The sequence below is a fragment of the Microtus oregoni genome, unplaced genomic scaffold (genome assembly GCF_018167655.1).
Source record: "Microtus oregoni isolate MIOR12 unplaced genomic scaffold, Mior012 000008F_ref0000371, whole genome shotgun sequence".
Taxonomy (NCBI): Eukaryota; Metazoa; Chordata; class Mammalia; order Rodentia; family Cricetidae; genus Microtus; species Microtus oregoni.
In genome coordinates, this window is record NW_024543067.1 from 13,492,267 (window position 1) to 13,512,817 (window position 20,551).

The following is a 20,551-nucleotide window of genomic DNA, read 5'->3' on the forward strand; positions in this document are numbered from 1 at the left end:
CTGTTTCAGTATCCAGCCATGAGCATCAGAGTTAGGGAGTTTGCTGTCTTTCCATGCCCACGTTCAAGTGAGAATTAACAGTAGAAGAATACTTACTGTAGGTCAGTTCTACAGACAGTGTTACCAGAACAGCTATGTCTAACTGTTTTCGCGTTTCAGTAGACAAGATGGTTATTGTGAATTTCTATCTACAAGTTCCTTCTAACAGCAGCACTGATCCAGTTTATGATATTTGTTCATGGTCATAGCTTTCTAACACGGATTCTAAGTGGGGTAATGTGTCAGCAACCTATCAGCTACTTTTCGAGTGTTTTCACTTAGTGCTTTGTAAAGTACTTTAAGCTGCCTTATTGATTATATTTAAAGCTACAGCTGGAAGCATTGTTGCTTCCAGTTCTTACCTCCATCTTCAGGTGGACCGTCTGAAACGGCTTCTCACGCTTTTGAAAAGGGCGAAAACTGTCCATGTCACAAGGGTCAAGCTAATGGCTTTGCCTGGGGTGGGGCAACTCTTGGGAATGGAAGAAGGAGATAGATGGAGGCTCTCACTCGAGGCTTTGCCTTTTGATTAAAAACTTTATTCACAGTGAATCTTTGCTAGGACAGCAGCAAGCACTGCTTTTGTTAATTTTGGTGCTCTGTGCATAGCTTAAGGGTCCATGTAGAAGGCGGATAAAGATTATTCTCAAAGACAACGTCATCTTTAGCCGTGTTCCTTAATTGGATCCTGTGCAAGCCATTATCGGAATCATTTCCCATTTCCTATTGTTGTCAGCTCACTCTCTTCCGGGGGTTTTAGAGCATCATTCTTTCTTTTGGTTAAAAACTCAGCCCAGTCCCCCCATGGCACTCACTGGCACACTGTTTTCTTTCTCTGCTTAGCAAGAATTCTGATTTGGGATATGCTAGCGAACATACGTTATGTTCAGTACCATTGTTGAGTCTTCGACTGTCTTTGCTCTCTACCCAGGAATCACCGCTCCTCTGGGTAACAAGTTAGTTGAGTCTAAGTTGTCTGTGTCTGAAGATGGCAGAACTAAAAACGGTGGATTTCTTTGACTGGAGAGAGACACTCCTGGAGTTTTGAAAAAGAACTTCTAAAGCTATTTCGACTATTAATGACTATTGTGCTCTGTTATCTCTGGCCTGAAATTTACATAGGATTCCTCATTTGACTAGGCACATCCTTTAGAATCGGAGGCATCTCCAAGTAGAACACAGCCATGTGCTTTATTGATAATCTATTTTCATATTTGGCATATTTGTTCCTTTTGTCCCGATCATGTGCCTGCTGGGAAAAGCTGCAGACAATGTCCTGGATGAACCTCTTGACTGAGCTGGTGGCCTCACTTCTCAGTTTACACCTCGTGCAGGAGAAAGCTCTCCTGTTTCATAATGTAACAAATAGAAGACATTAGTTAATTAGTAGTGCTGGAATATTTCTAAAATACTAAACAGCCAAGCAATAAACTGTGATCTTAGTCATGTGAGTTCTTAGACAATATCAAGACAGGAAAACTCGAGCTCTCAGCCCCAGTCATTTTAATAATAACATTGGATCTGCATTATTTATTAGTTATTACATGCTGAGTGATCACTGTTGTACAATGCCTGAAAACCATTCCAAAGCAAGCACGCCTTTTGTCTTTTTAATTCTGACCGGATTACATAATCTATTTGTATTGAAATAGCTGCCGTTATTCCATCCATTCCACACAACAGCTCTCTCTTGATTTCCAACCAGATTAATTTATGTGCTGCAATCCCCATCTCCCCCTTTAGCGAATCTCAGTAGGGCCCCAGGGTAGGTGAAAGGGGAAGAAAGGAGGAGGAGGAGGAGGAGGAGGAGGAGGAGGAGGAGGAGAAGGAGGAGAGAGAGAGAGAGAGAGAGAGAGAGAGAGAGAGAGAGAGGAGAGAGAAGGACTCTCAACTTCTAGCAAAAGCTTCCACTTCTGGCTGCTTTTCTTATTTCTTTGGCTGTCTGGTAGCTCGCCTTACATTTCTAGGTTGATTCTAGACACTATGCCTTCTTTTGATCTCTTCCTGAACCCTTGGTCAATTCTTAAATGCTTCCTGGATGCCGCGAGGAGCATGAGACTTGAGGAATTTTTGGTGACTCAACTTGAATTTGTTTTTTAAATGGGGAGCACAAGTTTTGGGATTGAGAAGTGAGAGCCATCTCTTTTTAGGAAGAGGGTGCGCTGGTGTATGTTGGTTTAGGCTTGGAGCGTGTGAGACTTCTGGGCCATTTTTCTTTTGTGTTGTGCAAAAAGAGAAGGTTGCTAAGTAGAACTGTTTTTCTTTTATGCCAACAAAAGATATGCAGAAATATGGGTTCGTTACTCTAATTTGCTATTAAATGAAAAGCAGAGTTTGCTTTGTTCATGTCACTGTAAAAACTAAATAAGTATTCACACCAAGCCTGGTGCATTCACACCAAGCCTGGTGCATTCACACCAAGCCTGGTGCATTCACACCAAGCCTGGTGCATTCACACCAAGCCTGGACTTGGTTTTTTTGCCAGCAAAAATTAAAACATCAATGAAACCTCTTTCAAATTCTAACGAATTTACTTACAAACACCTATATTTATTATTTCATAAATAGGCGCAACAAGTTCCATAAAAAAAGATTAAATACAGACACGGTATGAGGAAACAATAATACAGAGCCTTAAAGATGATCACTTAGCGCTTCCCAACCTGGTTCTGCAGCGAAGACCCCGGGCGAGCATTTGGCAGCTTTATACATCAAAGGACTCAGATAGATGACATTTACTAATCATTACACAAAAGTGATACAAAAAGGATTTTTTTTTTCTGGAATACAAAATAAATGTGTTTGCGTTTCCCTCCACACTAGGTTCTTTGTGTCTGATCAGAAGACAAAGCCAATTTGTTTTTAAATTAAAATCATTTGGGAATATTTTTCAAGTATTTTGAAAATATAGAACTATTAATCAGTTGTTTTTTTAAAAATGAAGTAAAAATATGAATGTTTGCCAATTTAACCCCTCTGTGAAATAAACCAACTGGGGCGAGCCAGTTTCAAATTACAGTTTAGCTACAAAAACCGTCACATTTTATACTCTAGGAGAGTGTAACATAGATGCTATTTACAAACTTGCTATGACTGCTACATCAAGCCATTTAAAAAGTCTTTAGTAGTTCCATATAAACACCCATTCTGAAAACCAATGGAAAACCCCGGACCTTTACCCCAGACCGCTACCGTTGCTAAGGCAGTTACTAGAGCGCAGCACTTCACAGCAAACCCAACAGAAATCAGAACTGTCCATACTTCCTGCAGGGAAGAGGAACAATGTCCAGAAAAAGATTAAAAAAATAATAACGAAGCATGACTATTTTCTTCCAGAGTGGGTGACCCACAAGCTCACATGGTCCTAAGTGCTTAGCAACTTGAATTTTCTAATAAAATGAAGAACTGCAATCCGCGATGAAAAGACTTCCCTGAACTCCTCAGTGGAAAAGAGAGGCGGTGAGGTTTTCAGGTGAGGTACAGCGCTTTGTCCCTCTGCATGCCCCTGTGTGCAGAGAAAACACTGTTATAAGAAAATCAGAGCCACAGTGGGTGGTGGTGCGGCCGGGGGTGGGGTGAGGGTCGTATTTGTTCTAGCTCGGGGTAAGGTCGGGTGGGGAGCGCGCAGGTAGTGGACCTAAGTCCATAGCAAAGAGAAACGTGAAGGCTTTTAGTCTTGGAAAGGCTAGAAGCTGGCTCCCCATGTTTTCGGACCTTACTTTCTTGAAGCCTCCCTGTCCCGTGGAACCTTTGCCCCTGCCCAGGCGCGCATGCGCTGTGAGACCCACGGCCACCAGGTGGCAATGGCTGGCAGCTCACCCACTACTGCAGTACTCGTTATTCCAGTCCACCGGCTGTGCGGGAGGATTTCTGCACCCAGAGCGCACGTACTCCATCGCTTGGGTGACAACTTGTGCGGCTGTAGATGTGGGGCTGATAATCGTCTGATAGTCGGGTTGAAGAGTAAATCCCTGAGGGAAAAGCAAATTCTCACTTGAGAAAGGCAGTGGCTTTTGAAAGAGGAAAGCAAGGGCATAGTTATCTACGCCTGTCAACATCTTGGGCCCCTTGCTTCTGCAGCAACCCACAGAAGGACCCTCCCCACCTCGTAAAGTAGAAAAAAAGCATCCATCACCTTATTCTTCTTACCCTTCCATCGCCCGCCAAACCACGTGTCAAAAATCTTTTCATTACAGCCCTGGGCAGATAAATTGAGTTGGGAAACAATTTAAAATATAGAAAAGCCAACTCAAGCCAAGCAAAGGGACAGTGAGCTTAAGCCTCTCACCGCTGATGTTTTCCATCAACCTAAAGATACATTAATAGCTAATCCCCAGAACAAGCAACAGAGTCTTCTTGAGGCTTCAGGCAGCAGGTGGCTGAGTGTTTTATTAGCCTACACCTATTCACACAATTCCCCATTCAGTCACAATGGGGCCATCTGCTTCTCCTTTTTCTTCATTTGTATTTCTCTATCAGCTAAACATTTCAACCAAAGCTATTTTTTTTTAATCAGTTGTTGGATGAATTCAGGGAGACGGAAAGCAACTTGCCATTGGAAAACACAGGGAAGGAAACGTGTAAAGACAGCAAACATTTTTAATTGAAGTCTCTTAGCTGGCAACAATACTCAGACTTCAGGAAGATTTTTTTTTTAATGCGCTAGTATAGTGAAGTGTTGACTTTTAATCCCAGTAAAGCTATTAAAAATTCAAGGGCAGGATCTCTGAAGTATATAGCTATATCTGGTAAACAAAAAATATTATACACAATATATTTTTAGTTTATTTGGTGAACTCAAGAGCAGCAGAAGCAGCAGAAAGCACCTTCCTTAATCTCCTGGTTGTCTCTGCAGCAGATTCTAGCCATGGTTTTTAACACCCAAGAAATTCTGATTACTAACGTACCATGCTCTGTTTGCTTCAAGTGCAAGGAGCTTTGGACGTGAAATACTATCGATGATTTCCCTTCCACTCAGCAAGGGGGTGAGTGGGTGGATCTCTAACTAAAAATATTTTCCTCGGATTTTTACACATATGTGGGTGGTCCCTCACATAGCGATCTGAAGACCACATCTCAGGTCAATTTTCCTGAATATTCTGGTTGGCTTTCAGGGGTCCATTGATTTGCCATTCCAAAGATAAGGGCTGCAGAGCCATGGCCACTTCTACCCCCAAGAAACTGCAGAGAGACAGAATTCAGGATGATGGGAAACCAGTCACCAGAATTGAGTAACACTGGTAGTTGTTCCAATGAAGACTAAAAGCAATAGATTTCCTAAGTAGGAAAGATCCCTGTAGCTCAGGTGGGAAGCACCTTCCTAGGGGAAGGCAGTTTCACCCTTCTCTTGGTCTTCCTGGGTTTCCAACACGGAAGGAGTCTCACTGGCCTCAGTGAAATACCTTAATTTCTCTGGTCCTGCCCTATTGCCCACCTTCTCAGTTTTTTTTTCTTCCTGGTGTCTAGTGTGAGGCTAGGTGGAAAGCAGGGAAAGGTTCTGAGAGACCCTCTCTCTATTGGTTCCTTTCACCATGGAGCCCATCTCCAGGGTGCCTGGGGGACACGGTGATCAGTGTTTGCAGGGCCTACTGGGTCCTCTCAGGGCCCAGCCTATGACAGCAGAGCAATGAAATAGTGTTTTTCAAGAAATAAAGACCATTTGATGCTACTGTAAGAAAGGCCAAAGTGAACATGTAAATGTCAGGGCTAATTTGTCTTTGTAGTGTGAAGTTGTCTGTTGGGTTTTCCACACAACTGACAAAATGTAACCTAAAAGCAAACAAGGATCAAAATAAAAAGGAACTGGAAATAGCCTGAGTTAGGTGAAGGTTTGGACCTGAGGAGAAATAATACACACAATGGAAATAGTTCCACAGGCTGAGCCAGAATATAAGGAAAATATATTTTAAATTACTAGCTTAACACAAAACCATGTGATATCTACAAAGTTCCAACATGGAAAATTATGCTACCCTCAAAATCTACATTTAAATAGCTGTCCAAACAACCAAGGACCAAGAAAAACATAGGTGTGGACCAAAGTAACAGTATTTAATATTATTTTGCTTTCAAAATAGAAATGGAAACACGCCTCAGAACACTGCAGAAGGAGATGCTGAGGTCAACCCTTGAGCTAAGTACACTCCCATTATGGATGTAACTAGGAAACAACAATGATGAGATAAATTTTTTGAAAAATGTTTGCTTAGCAGTCTAATTAAACGAGACTGAATATTTTGCATTTTAATGCTGGGGAGAAAAATCACCAACTGTTTTGTAGCATGCCTGGAATTTTAAATTTCATTTTCTGGTGCCAGATTGAAATAAAAATAGGAAACATGATAAAGATGAATTTGATGTCAGAAGGGACATTTGCTCTTTAATTAGATTCCCATAACCCTCCCAGTTTTCCTTTGCTACACAGCAAGTCTGAAAAAGCCTGTAGCACCACCAAGCAGTGATCCTCATAGCCACACCACGCTGCAAACTAATTTCATTTCCTGCCTGTCTGGAGAGGTATTTTCAACAGGCATCAATGTTTTGTCTTTATGACTGATTTATTCATCAATCTCAATGTGATTTAAAAAAAAAACTTTAAATTACACCCAAATCCTAAAGCAGCTGTTTACTACACAAGAAAATTGAAAATCTGTCTGTGGTACCTTACAAAGATTTTTTTCTTAAGGTTATAAAGGAAAGTGACAGATATGAATGATTTTTTTTCTTGACCTCATTCCACAATAAAAGTGCACTGAGAGACAGAAAGAAAACGGAAACAAAAAAAGTAGGTCCGTGGGCTTAGTGTATAAGATATTGTTAAGAAAACAATGGAACTATCACTCTTGGTACACAAACTAACGATCATTTTCTCGTTATTGTTACAGTTGGCAACACTCATTTTCAGAGGGATAATAAATTATCAAGAGTAAAACTGGAATCTGAGGCCATCTTTAAAACGCGCACAGTAGCTATTAGCTCTCTTTTCTCTCTTTCTCTTTTTCGGTATTTAGATAGGAAGGTGGTCAACATATTAGGCAGCAAACACCTTCAGGATGAAGGTGGATTGGGTGACAAATCAGGCAGGTCAACCTGAATCTACAGGCTAACCTCTCATTCGTGACGAGAATAGTGAACGCGACAAGCTGTTGAGAGTCAGCTGCATCCAATCTGTTGGGGCCAACTCTTCCATCTTGGCTTATGGTCTGCTGGCTCCCTGCTCTGTGCACCTGTCTAAGATGCAGATACTGTCCCCATCTTTCTCATCTCCCGGAATCTATTTTTCCTGTTACTGGTCTTTCCTGGAATTCCCTCACAATCTTACTACCCACTTCCCGTGTGTTTTAACTTTGCTGTTCTTTGCATCTTTGGTCTCTGCAGCTGTTGAGAGGGCTGTGAAAGTGATCTCTGCCTTTCTCCTCAAGCCAGTGTCTTCCTGTCTATTTGCTATTGGAGTGCTGCTCGTTACCTTGCTGCTATCGCATCCCGTGCTCCAATTCCAGGGAGCATGGGTCTCTTTCTCCAGATTCCTAGAAGAGTCCAGGCAGTGCCTAACATGTGTTAGGACTTATTTAAATTACTTTTATCATCATAATTTTTTTAACTTTCAAGGAATTAAGACTACAATTTCTCCAAGGAGTATAGCATACTAACCATTTAATTTTTAGAGGTTTATTATTCCATAGTTATTTTACTAAGAGCCTACATTGTTGAAAATGATTTTAGTCAATGCCATCTCTATAGCTATTTTTTTTCATTTTGAGCTCCTGCCATTATCTTTTATTATGAGCTCTAACCCCAGACACCTTTTGAGATACACTAACAAAGCTGACTTATAGTTTGATAAATACCTTGCTCAAGATAACATGAGTTACTCCATCCCCATTTAGATTCTGTCTGGTGAACTATATCTCTTGAGGTTTTACAAGTAATCTTTTATAATTCTCAAATAGCAGAAATCTATTCCTGGTGACCCTTATCTTATCCAAGGTTTCAACAAAAGAAAAAGAAGGAGACATTCCTGCATGGACAAATTAGGAAAGGTTCCCTTTCTGGATAGGTCTGTCCCTTTGCCTAGGGGCCTCTTTCTCTCTGGAAGAAGCAGATGAACTATAGCATAGTGATCAACACATGTGCTTGGAGCCCACAGCACCTGCAAGCTGGTGTCAACCCACCCAAGTGAAGGTGACAGCCCTCAAATTGCTTATTCTTCAAGCAGAAACCATTGACTCACTACAGTACAAAGGCATTCAGTTAAGTCCATTTCCCTGAGTAATGTCTGATGTACATACAGGGTGAGGCTTCTACCCCATAAGTTTCTCTTGGTCATAAAGCACTTGGAGACAGGGCTGGAGGCTGGGATCTGTTACCACTGTGGTCTTCCTTCTAAGTGATTCAGCTTCAGCCTCAGGTTGTGGTGTGTAGGTAAGAAAGATAGCTACTCATATATTTGGTTTAGGAATCAAGAAAGACAGTGAGATGATGAATTCTTTTTTTGTTTCATAAAAATTTGATTTTACAAGTAACTTAGATTTAAAAGTTGTCTTTGAAGACACAGGCTTTCGGATACAAATCTGTTAATAATCTACAAGAAAGAATGAGGTTGAGAGGCGAGTCCTGAACATTCAGAATGATGCTTCTGAGCTCTGATTGGATCTGCATTTGAATCCAGTTCTCACTTTGTGAGTTCAAAACTCTTACCTGCCAAGCCTCAGTTTATCTATCCATAAAATGAAGACAGGACTAGAAACCACACTGTGAGCTTTCTGAGAATTTAAGCGCTAAGTACTGGGTTTACTGTAGCCAGCTTTAAAAAACCCTGTCTATAATAATCATAATACAAGACATTTTAGACTTCTTCAACATGACTCATCCTTCTGCCTCCCCTTTCCTTACTGTTCAGGCAAGCATGCATTCTGTGTACCATAACAAGATATGAATTTTGCAGGAGGCTGTGCCTATGTGTTTACTCATAACTCTAGGAAAAACATAGTTGAATGGTAAAGGCGGTGGTTAGGGTGGCTATGATTGGTAGATTTTAACCTTTTTCTAAAGTGAGCTTTCAGGGTTTTGAATATTTTATGTTCCATTGAATTTATAGATGCTCCTAATTCTCAAATTACGAAAGAGCACCAATGTCTGAAAAAATATGAAAATAAAATTTGTTTGCAAATAAAAACTAAACAAGATTATCCTGATACCTCTCCCGCTTTCTAAATTGTGCAGACAGATTCCCCCAACACACACACACACACACACACACACACACACACACACACACACACACTTACACACTTGCATTTGCAATGCTAGGGATTAAATGCAGGGCCTGCCACTTGCTGGCAAAATACCCCTCTCCCCACAGGCTCCTTATGTACATTTCAAAATGAAGCTCCAGTTACTGTTTGGGTCATAGCATTTTAGGGCTCTACTAAATTTGGTATTGAATCTGATTTTATTTCATACTAATTATTGAACTCAAGGGTCGGCCTAGTCAAAAAGCCTCATTTCCTAATGACATTAAAAAGAAATTGCAGACGGTTTCAACAAGATCCGTGGTACACATGGCATCTTAGCGCACGCAATCACTAAAGAAACTGAAACCAGAAACAAAGGGGGCAGCAGCAAGAGAGCACCAAGTTGATATGTCTTGGGAAAGAAACCAGTGATTTGAAAGGGAGGGCTATCAGTGCCTGGGATGGTGACTCTGACCACGCTCCACTTATAAGTGACATTTTCCAGATGTAAGTCTGACAAATGCCCACAGTTTTCTCTCCATTTCAATAGAACAACTACCCTTGTCTCCTTGGTTTGATAGACAGCCCTCCCTGCCCCCAGTCCTCCAGAGGTGCGCAGAACCCAAGCATAGAGACTTACTTGTTGCATGGTGGGCGAGTGTAAGGCAGACTGGACCTGCATGGGGAGCTGGCTCCCGAGGGGCTGCTGCATGGCAAGAGGCTGATGCTGTTGCATGGTGAGGTGCTGGTGAAGAGGCGGGCTGATCTGGAGGGGCGGTGGTGGGGACACAGCCATGTTGGCTATGGAGACAGTCACTGGCATTTGGTTATTCGGCTTGGGTGCTATGTTCCTGGGGAGGCTTGGGTGCATGGCGGTGAGGTGAGGATTCATTCCTGGTTGTTGGTGATAGTGAGAACTTAGGTACAGAGCTGAGTGGGCCTGGCTGGGCCCGTGGAACACTGACGGCTTCGAGTTGACCAGCTGGGGTGGCTGAGATGTCTTCACATCCACAGGATCACTGTAGCTCTGCAGAGGGAACAAAGGAAAGCAGCGTTAGGAGACAGGTCTCTGAGCGTGATGCTACTCCCAGAATGTTTGTGAATTTTCTCACGGACTTTCATGAGAATCAACACTTGTGACTATTCTTGTGTCTCTTATCTAAGGATCCTTCTATTGCTATTTTTAATGTAACTTATGCAACACCGAGTTTCTACCTCCTCTATGAAATCCAAAGCACACTGTAATGACTTTTCAATCTTTTCCCTTTGCCTAAACTCTCGACTATGACGGACTATTTTGGTCATCAAGAGGCAGATAAAAGATGCAGGAGGACACCATTATCACTAACTTATCTCACTTTCCAAGCAGTTCAGTTCAGCTCTCCCACTGATCATAAGCTTAGCTTCTTCTCTTTGTGTTTGCACAGAGCCTGGGCTCTAGGTATTTTCACAAAGAAAACAAGGACAGTGAGAGCCGTGGCTACAGAAGAGGTCTAAAATGCCTTCCAAAACTCATGGAAAATCAGACTAGCATGTCTTCAAAGGAACCACAGAACTTGATTTTTCTTTATTTTTAGAAAAGGAGTTGCTGATAAATTGGTGATAAATTGTTCCTCCTAATGAAGTGGATAAAAATAATTTCTCTTTGATATTTTAGATGCCATCACAAATTAATATAATCTTGCCCTAAATTTTCCACACCTAATATCCTTTTAATTGACTTAAAAACCAGATCTTTCAGTGGAAGCTGAAAGGAATTGAAGATTAGCCCTTTGGCATGGCCTCCTGGGGCAGCACCTAGCTCTTCATTCTCTGAGGGAAGAGAGCAAGGAACGAGTCAAATCATATGTTTAGTATTCCTTCACTGTTCTTCCAATCAAAATGCAAAAGCAATGCAACAGTTCTGAACATCAGCTGCACTACATATAAGGTCTCCATACCTGCCAATTAGAAATCAGAAGGACTCTCTCATATGTGTTAAATAACTTAAGTTTGTTTCTACTTTCAGCCTTTTCTTCATTTTGCAATGACTCATCTTGAGTGTCTGAGAAACATGGTGTTATTAGTATAAACTGAAAGTTAGCCAAGGCATTGGATATTTTTAGAGGAGAGATGTGTTCATTAGACATTTGTTTCTTCAGTGCTGGGGACTGGACACAAGACCCCATCGTGCTAGGTCAGGGCTCTACCTCACATCATGTCTGGCCTGTCATTCACTACTGGCTTCTAACTATGTTCTCTGTCCTCTTGGAATTTGAACCATGGGATCTGGTTGACATCTTTAGGGAAAAAAGAGAGCTAGTAACAATAGAGACCTTTTGGGTCTTATCATGAAGATTCTCTTTCATATGGGCAAAACGTACAAAGGGTCCAGCACTAAATGGCTTAAGAAGAGTTCTTATTAAGCAAGTTATCACTATCCAAGAGAACTATATTCTTATTTACTTTGTATAATGAAGATGATGCTACAGAGTGTATAAATGCCTCCATTCTGGCATGATGTGCGCTATAAAAATGAAAGATTGAAAAAATAATTGTTATTTAAAATAGCCAAGTATAAATACAAGACATAAAACTCAGTGGAAGCAATAATATAAGAGTTGCTGGACCAAATCAAATTAATAGTCTATCTAATTTGATTCTTGTTTTCAGGACTGACCAATACTTGATGCATTGAAAATTAAACAAAATTTATGCACCTCCTCTACTGTCCATTGTTACTTCTGGGAAGCAAATCCTTCCTGGCCCTTGCCAGTGATTAACTTATACACTGAAGCATGAGATTTTATTGTCTTTAAATCACAATCTTGGCTCAGAGCTTCAGATTTGATGTTACCAGTTATAAAATGATCCATCCCATTTGCAAATTCGCACTTACTGTTTGTCTCAATCGCCCTCCACAGTATGCATTCTGAATTCTGCAACTTTATCTCATTCTCCAAAAGAGAAAACATTGCTTTGTTTCTAATTTACTCTGCTTTAATTTAAACCAGGCCTTGAGTTTCTTTATTATGGATGACAGCCTCAGAGAGCTTAATTTACTTACTTAGCTACCATCCTGTGCTATATGTTTTTTAAGGAAGCGTTTTCACAGTCCTAAGCTTTGACACCGTCCTTCTTAAGGTTGGGAAGAAATCTCGGTGGATGCAGCAGTAGTACGCAGCGATAAGCTACAGCGAGGTGGACAGAGACAAGCGAATCCAGAAGCTTACGGGCTTGGAGAGCCCAGCAGTGAAAAAGACAGCCTGTCTCCAACAAGGTGGGTGGGGACCCACAATGAGATTGTCCCCTATCACATGGCTCACTGTGGCATACACTCTTTCATACAAACATGTACACACACACACACACACACACACACACACACACATTGATTTGCCCCTTGCCCCTTGTACTGCCTAGTTTTACATCAACTTAAAGAAAAAGAAGCCACAGTCGAGAAAATGCCTCTATAAGATAGGCCAGCATGTAGGGCATTTTCTTAATGAGTGATTGATGTGGGAGGGCCCAGTCCATTTTGGGTGGTGCCACCCCTATGGGTGGTGTCACCCCTGGGCTGCTGGTCCTGGGTTCTATGAGAAAATAGGCTAAGCAAGCCATGTAGAACAAGTCAGTGAGCCAAACTCCTCCCTGGCCCTCTGTCAGCTCCTGCCTCCAGGACTATGGATAGGTAGGCCAAATAAATCCTTTCTTCTCCAAGTTCCTTGGTCATGGTGTTTCATCAAAGCAATGGAGACCCTAACATGGCTTCTACAAATAAGAATGTCACACTTATGGGTGGCCCCAGGCAACGAAGGCATTGCTTTTACTATCTGTACACAGGCTCCCAAAGGCTTTCTCCTGAGCTGTCTTCTGAGCTGCCTTCTCATCCAGGACTGCGGCTGTCACGGGGGGGGGGGGGGGGGGGGGGGGGGGGGGGGGATGTTTCAGGACTTCTCTGCTGGAATTTCACATATCCTCACACAGCTTTCTTGTCTTTTGATGGTGAATTCAGTTTTTAGAACTAGCTAAAAAAGTGAGTTGAAGCCAAAGTTGTGGCTTCTATCTTGGTGATGTTTGGAGAAAAGAATGAGGTGTGAAAATAATGTAACAAGATTGATTTTTTAGAGAGCTTCATAAACTTCTCCTGACTGCAGATCTACCCAGGAGTTTGAAAAACATCTCTTGAACCCTGGGAGCAATAAAAAAATGAGTTTCTGGCCTCCCAAGGTGACTCTTTTGAATGCAACACTCATTGGGGGAATATAAATCCTGGTGAAATGAAACCACTTTCGTTGCTTCAAAGTTCCGTATTGCTCTCAGTATAATGATTTAGACTCATGTCTAGGAATTTCTTAGTCTATGGAAAAGGTATATTTCCTTAAGCTGTATTTAATAGCCCAATTCAGTCTGACCTTCCATCGTGAACAAAGCTGCCTAAGCTAAAAAGACTCTAGTCTCTCAGAGTCTTCTTCACGCGATTCAGGAAGCCTACTTCAATTAAGAAGCCTACAGAGACAAATGTATTTTTGCTTACGTTTACAACAATTCTATCTTTGTAATGGGATGGAGCTACAGAAAAAAATTAATTAAATATTTAAAAAAATTAAATAATTAAGTTAATATTAACAAATTATTTTTGCAACCTTTAGAATATCTGTATGAAAAGATAACTTCGTGACCAAATCGGAACTATGATTCAGCTAACTTTCCAACCGCACACAATTCTTTCACTACGCCTATGCATACTTACCAATAATATTAAAATGTAACTACGAATTATTTGTATTTACTAAGAACTTCCCTTGCTCAACATCCTAAACCTAAGCTGATTTTTAAATTAAAAAAATTTATTCTATTGTGGTGCAATCACTTAACACCACATCTACCCTTTTCACATGCTTTTTAAGTGGATAAAAAAAGGTCCTGCCCATTACTGGCTTAGCTAATTCATCCTGCTAGCTGGAACTTTATGCCCGCAGGCTAGCGTTCCTCTTTCTCACCCAGTAAGTAGCAACCACCTTTTTGCTTTTTAAGTCTGTGAGCCTGGCTATTTTAGATACTACCTGGGCAGCTGTCCAGGACTTGGTGCGCATGTCACCGCCTTACTTCATCCAGTATAATGCCTTCAACTGTAAAATTGAGTTCCATAGATTCTTTTAATTTTATTCTGGAAAGTTTATTTAAAGGGTCCTGTGATCCTCTCTGCTTAATATTGGAGTGAGCTAAAACTTAGAATGCCTCAGTATCTGTCTAAGGACAGGCAGATAGGAAGGGGTTAAGCTGGAACTGGAACTCAGGTTCTTTTGCTATCTATCCAGCCCCTGCTGACTTTTCTGTCCCCTTCCCCCGGAAGTTTTTCCAGATTGACAATGGTGTCCTCTATGAAGTCCTCTGAAATGGTCCGTTTAATGACATATAGAAACACCGATAAGGTACCTCAGAAGCCCCTCTAGTGACTTAATCACAACCTTTGCTTTTATTTTTAAAAAGTTTCAAGAAAAAGATATTGTTATATCTTGCACTTTGAGACTTTGGCAATCACCCCTGACCTCCTGCCTTACCTTTAAAATGTCCCCTCACCTGGTCTATAGATAAACCAAACGCCACATGTGGGTAGCCCGGTGTCCTGTGTGGGCTCCAACCTCCTCATGTCTCTGAACATCGAGTAGAAATGGAAATCTTCTTTTCTCTATTACTATCTTTTACCCCAGTGTTTTTCCTTTTGCCCTTTTTAAGAATAATAGTGCTTACATCCATCATTGTGGGCCTTTCCCAGCGCTGTCTGCACACAGGACTCAAGTTGAAGCCCCCAGCAATTCTGGCATGCTCGGGGAGTAGGAAGAGGCCAGAAGCGGCTGGTATGATGTTTTCCCACTCCACTACACTACTAGGTAAAACACCACCCACTTGGAGCACTGTGATGGTGGGTGAGGATTCCCACACTCCTCAGACCTTTGATCAGAATCTGAGAGTGACAACATGGTGCTGAGAGGGGACAGCCTTCCAGATGCCAGCCTTGTTTCAGCCAAGGCAGCCTCACTCGCAGCAATAGATTAGAGTCGGCATAGAATTTTCTTAGGAAAAATGGAAGAGGTATAGCTTCTAAGAGAAAAGCCTAGAAGCTCTAGCTAGAATAAGACACTGCTGTGATTCCTCCATGTCAATACCAGCCCCGTCCTCAAGGTAGGAAGACATTTGATTTCTGCTTGGGAAGGGGACTCAAGCCTATGGACCCTACGCAAGGCGGCTGTGATTTCAGCAGGAGTCTACGAACAATGAACAATGCCTAACATGAGGAATGGCTGGTTGAGGGGCTGGGCACCCAGCAGCAAGGAGCCTTTCCTATTTATGCTATTATTGGGGGCAAGTTCCAAGGATGTGTCAGGACTGTCATTTTGAAGGACAGAGGTACGAAGAGTCACTTACTATCTTTGGGACTTTTTCTTTGGGGTAAATTTCAATTTTACTCAAGTCTGGAGCTGTATTAAGGGACATATGGATATATTCCACATCGTACAAGTAACCTGAAGACTAAGAGGTGTCGTTCCCACAACTCAGGCTCACTGATATTTCTATTTTTGGTTATGTTCTGTTAGAAGCAACTAATTTCAGAGAATAGCTTCAAGTCTTCTGAGTATCAAGAAACCTTCCCCAGGGACTGGCCTATCTGTGTTGTCTTTCAGCATCTTCCAGTGAGCCTGACATGGAGTAGCATCCTACAGCCCCGGACTGGCACACGGTATGGCCTGGGATGGAAACAGTACACAGTAGCAGACATGAAAGAGATTGATCGGCTCAGAATGCATGAGAAATGGATGCACTGAATAGAAAATAACCAAAGTGTGGACTTCCAGGGATGAGACACGAAGAGACTGACAGGGACCCAGGATGCACAGGTGAGGCTAACACAGTGATTCACGGCTAGAATGACCTTTTGGGGAAGAGAGAGAGAGAGAGAGAGAGAGAGAGAGAGAGAGAGAGAGAATATGCCTTGTCATGCTATAACTTCAGGAGAGCGGGGACTTGGACCATACAGGAGAGTGATGTGTTTAGGACCCTGAATAACACAGCCCAGAGAAAGACAAGGACCAAACAAAAGCAACGTTGCCTTGAGTTCCTTGCTCTTTCCTTCTCTGGTGGTATGCTGGTGACTAAGCCTCTCCCAAGGAATAAAGCCTGTGGATTCTAAGTGAGCACTTTCTCATAAAGGGAGCCCTTCCAGCTCAGTTCCCTACCAATGCCCACTCACTCACGCACACCCCCACACCAACACCAAATCCCAGCTCCGTTCACAGCCACTCTAGCCACTGAGGTGAGGCCACACTGGCCTTCTCTGAGCTGTCATCCTCGCTTCCCTGTGGACATTTTGGCTCTGTGAGGTCTAGTTTCCTGTGGACCCTCAGCTCCCAAGAGGCTCTGCAAATGAGTCTGGCCAAGCTTCTGTGACGTGGCCTTGGGGTGGCCTTCCACGAATAAAACACGCCTTTTATAGGAAGAGTCCAGTTTGCTTGTTGCCTACTGTCTGCCATGGGGTTCATCCACATGCTCAGGAAAATTTGCTACCATATCCATGAATTAGTGGACAACAGCAACGAAAAAGAATGAAGTCGGCACGTGGTAGAGCCTTGGAATTATAATTACCCCTTTGTTGCTTCAAATTTATAATATAGTACAAGACTATAACATGGAAAAACTGATATTTCTATTTGAGTGGTCCTACTTTGTCTCACTAATTAAACTGGAAAAACACTAGATTTCTATAGACGGTGCCGCATGCACTGGGAGACAGGCTGGGCATTTCCTGTCGTCGTGGAGAAGGCTATGTAGCAAATACTTGCTCACAAGCAGCATTTCAGGGTCATCTCTTCGACCCACGGAGACTGATTGAAACTTCCAATTTGTATACACACCATTGAGAACCATACACAGAGATTCAACAGCTCCAGCAAAAATTCCTACCGCTAAAGAGAAGAAAAATGTCAGAGTAAGCCGTAAGAAAAATGTGCTTGGTTTCTTAAATGTGGAAACGGCAATTTGTAGCATTTATACAAATTGCCATGTTCTGAGGGTTGCAGCTTGGAGGCTGAACAGGAAGGAAAGCTGCAGCTAAGAGCCAATGCAGTGACGCATGCTTTGGAGGCGAAGGCTTAGTCAGTACGGTGGCACTACTGCAGTAACCTGCATGTCATGAGCCAGAAGGCTTTGCATCAGAACTGATGTGTCCCATGTTGATTTTTCTCTCACGGAAAATCACGCGAGCTAAATTCTCTTACATTCGGAGCATATGAATTTGCTAACGGCAGTGTGGCTAAGGGTGAGCTGGATCCTCCATGTGATGGGGGCTTCCTTTGTCGGGAACTTTTTGGGGCGTTGTCTGCATTTTGCTTGTATACTGAGTTGGGAGTTCAGCTGAACATACAAACACGTTTAAAAGCAGTTAGACAAATTAGAACTTGAATGCCATGGTGGGAAAGAAGAATCTGATTTTACAACATAAACAGCAGGCTTCCTGCAGTGGCATTGCTTCGATGTGCAGCAAAGGTCGGAGCGGAGCTACACTCTGCTGACGTCTTCCTGCATTTGTCATCTGCCTTCTCTTCTCCTCCCTGCGTCATCGCGTTCAGTGTGTATTTTGACTGATAAAACCTATGTATGTACTTTTTGAAGGGTTACCAGAACAGAAATGGATATTTGTGGATGAGAAAAAGAAAGCATTTCTTTCTTTCTTTCTTTCTTTCTTTCTTTCTTTCTTTCTTTCTTTGTGGACAAATGCAATGCAGTCCAGAGCCTATGGCCACAGTGAACGAAATGCTAGCAGTCTGAATTTGATAAGCTGCTACATCAAGCCCTTCTCGTCACCAGTCTCAGTAGTCACCCTACTGAGAAGGGAAGTGTGTTTTTAGTAACATGAAACCAAACAGAGTTAACTCTCTACTACCTGTAATAAGCAAGGACTAGCATATAAACATTCTGAAGCACTCATTTTTCCATACACTCATTGAGGAACAGGATGACGGGACTTTGTATCCTGATGCCGATATAAAGAAACTGGACATGAAGGTGGGTGGTGTCTCCTTAGAAATGGTCCACACAGCGGAAGGAGCGTACCGGTTAGACTAGGGTCAGCTCCTGATGAAGAAGGTGCTGTGCTTAGCTGCAAAACCAACAACAATCCACAGGTACATGGTGCCTACCATACACAGGCCAGCTATAGCTCTGGTCTTCCGGGGATGGACTTATTTCCACAGCACAGAGGTTTGTTTGGATGTAATTTTTTTTTTAAACAAAGAAAATGGTGTAGAAATGCTAACACGATCGTTTGTGCTTTTAAGCGACTATTAGAGTCTGCATGGAGATGGCCACAGTCTGTCACAGTGTCACACAATTGCACGTTACCTTGGATACGAGGCTGGCTCTGTAAGCTGCTAGCTGCTTCAGGTACTCCTTCTTCGCCGCCTCAGTTTTCTTCTTGTAGACCTGTGAGAGCAACAGAAAGTCTTCAATTAGACCGCGTGTCTGCTTTTGTTTCGAGGGATGGACGAGGCAGAACGGCAATTGTACACCCATAGAGATAATTTTATAATAATATACGGCTCCCAAAGAGGGTGTTTTCTTCCTGAAACAGGTCTGAAAGAAGAAGGAAAATAAACTCTGTAAGAAAAGAGACAGCAATTGTAAAATTTTGCATTTTTCAGAATATGCATGAAAGGCTTGGTGAGCATGGAAATAAATGGCAGCAGTGATGAAGCCTCACCCAGGAATAAGACATTCATATTTATACAGCAGGCAGTAATTCAACAGCACAGTAATATTCTAACGTTTGCACTCCGTGCCAAACACAAAACCAAAATGGGATTCAAGGACGATGCATCGTATTCAGTATGGAAATCAACGCACAGGTATTGGCAGTTGCGGGTTCATCACAATTTTAAGAGCCTCCAAGTTATATTTCCAAGGATTTGGGAGTCAGGAGTGGCAGGCAAGAGTACAATGGGGCTAAGATGGGAATGGTGGCTGGCTAGGGTCAGGACGCAACCCGCCACGCCATGTGATCTGCACATCATGTACTTTCCAACAGAAACACGATGACAGCTATGGGGACCTTGTAAGAGTCGTCCGCAACGAACAGACACTCACGGAGGCTTGGCAACCAAATAAAAAGCGGAAACTGAGACCTGGGAAATGACCAGCTCCTGTGTGCCGGGGGTCACTGCGCACTAATTAAACAGAGGCCATGCCGGGGTACAGAGGGCTTCATCTTCCTCCCTGAGACTGAGTTTTCAAGGTTCCAAAGTTCTGCAATCTTCTAAAAACCAGTTCAGATGAACAAGATGCTCTTTAACATTCACCGTGGAGCTGGGAATGCATCCCCTACTGTGAATATTAACCAGACTGAGGTTGATGTTGGGAAGTGGAGAATCTAACTCAGACTGAGGTTGATGTTGGGAAGTGGAGAATCTGTTCGGGAAGTAAACAAGGATTGTGTATAAGGCCAAGCAGCCAGCAGTAGAGGGCGATCTTTACTTTCTAGAGAGAGAGGTTTGCTGTGCCCAGACTCTGAAATGCAAGATGTGAGAACTATTACTTACTCATGAATATTTTAACTCCAGCGGAACATTTTGCCCAGGTAAACAAATAACTACACTCGCAGTGACACTGTAACAGGACCTATGAAATGAATGCTATTACTCCTCTTTAGGGAGGCTGCAGTTTTGACTTTCACAGCTATAATTTTGTACAGAAGAGCGAACTACAGCAAAGGCGCATTAACCAGTGCAAATGATCATCTGATCATCCTCCCGTCTTTACTAACATAAGAAACCAAACAGAATTAGAAATCCTGTGTAGGACTTTTCTTATTGTTCACAATAAAAAAGTTAATTTCTTTTGATTAAAGCATAGGATTGCCATTGATTCACAACCATTGCAGAATCTAAATCCAGAACCTTCCGTGGAAATTCTTACATGAATATAAATGACCGCTAGAGTCAAGAATTTGAACACTATGACCTTACTCGGTCCAGCCACATTTAGGAACAGAGCGCTTCTGATGAGATTTCTCCTACTAGTGTTTCCTTCAGCCCATTTCTCCAGGACATAATTTGTAAATAACGGCTTTACGCACACTGCTTTCTCTTCTTTCCCTTAAAGTAGTTCTGAGGGGGCTGGAATGGTAGGTAGGTCAGTGCGAAGAGTGCTTGGCTGCAAGAATGAGGGCTTGATTTGGAATCCCCAGGAGCCATGTCAATTTCTCAGCATGGCTGTGCATGCCTGTGACCCCAGCATCGCAGGGTAGA

The 20,551-nt window shown here is 42.4% G+C and overlaps 1 protein-coding gene across 1 annotated transcript in view; it reads right to left on the bottom strand.

Moving 5' to 3' along the window:
• Positions 1-2,572: 2,572 nt before the first annotated feature.
• The window catches only part of Tox (thymocyte selection associated high mobility group box), a 276,136-nt gene continuing 258,157 nt past the window's right edge, over positions 2,573-20,551 (bottom strand). Inside the window, exons 6-9 of the mRNA XM_041657265.1 lie at positions 18,651-18,731; positions 9,913-10,299; positions 3,859-4,010; positions 2,573-3,544 (exon numbers count right to left, since the gene is read on the bottom strand). Of these exons, the coding sequence (XP_041513199.1) occupies positions 3,508-3,544; positions 3,859-4,010; positions 9,913-10,299; positions 18,651-18,731 (657 nt within the window). The 3' untranslated portion in view covers positions 2,573-3,507. The remainder of the gene's footprint in view (positions 3,545-3,858; positions 4,011-9,912; positions 10,300-18,650; positions 18,732-20,551) is intronic.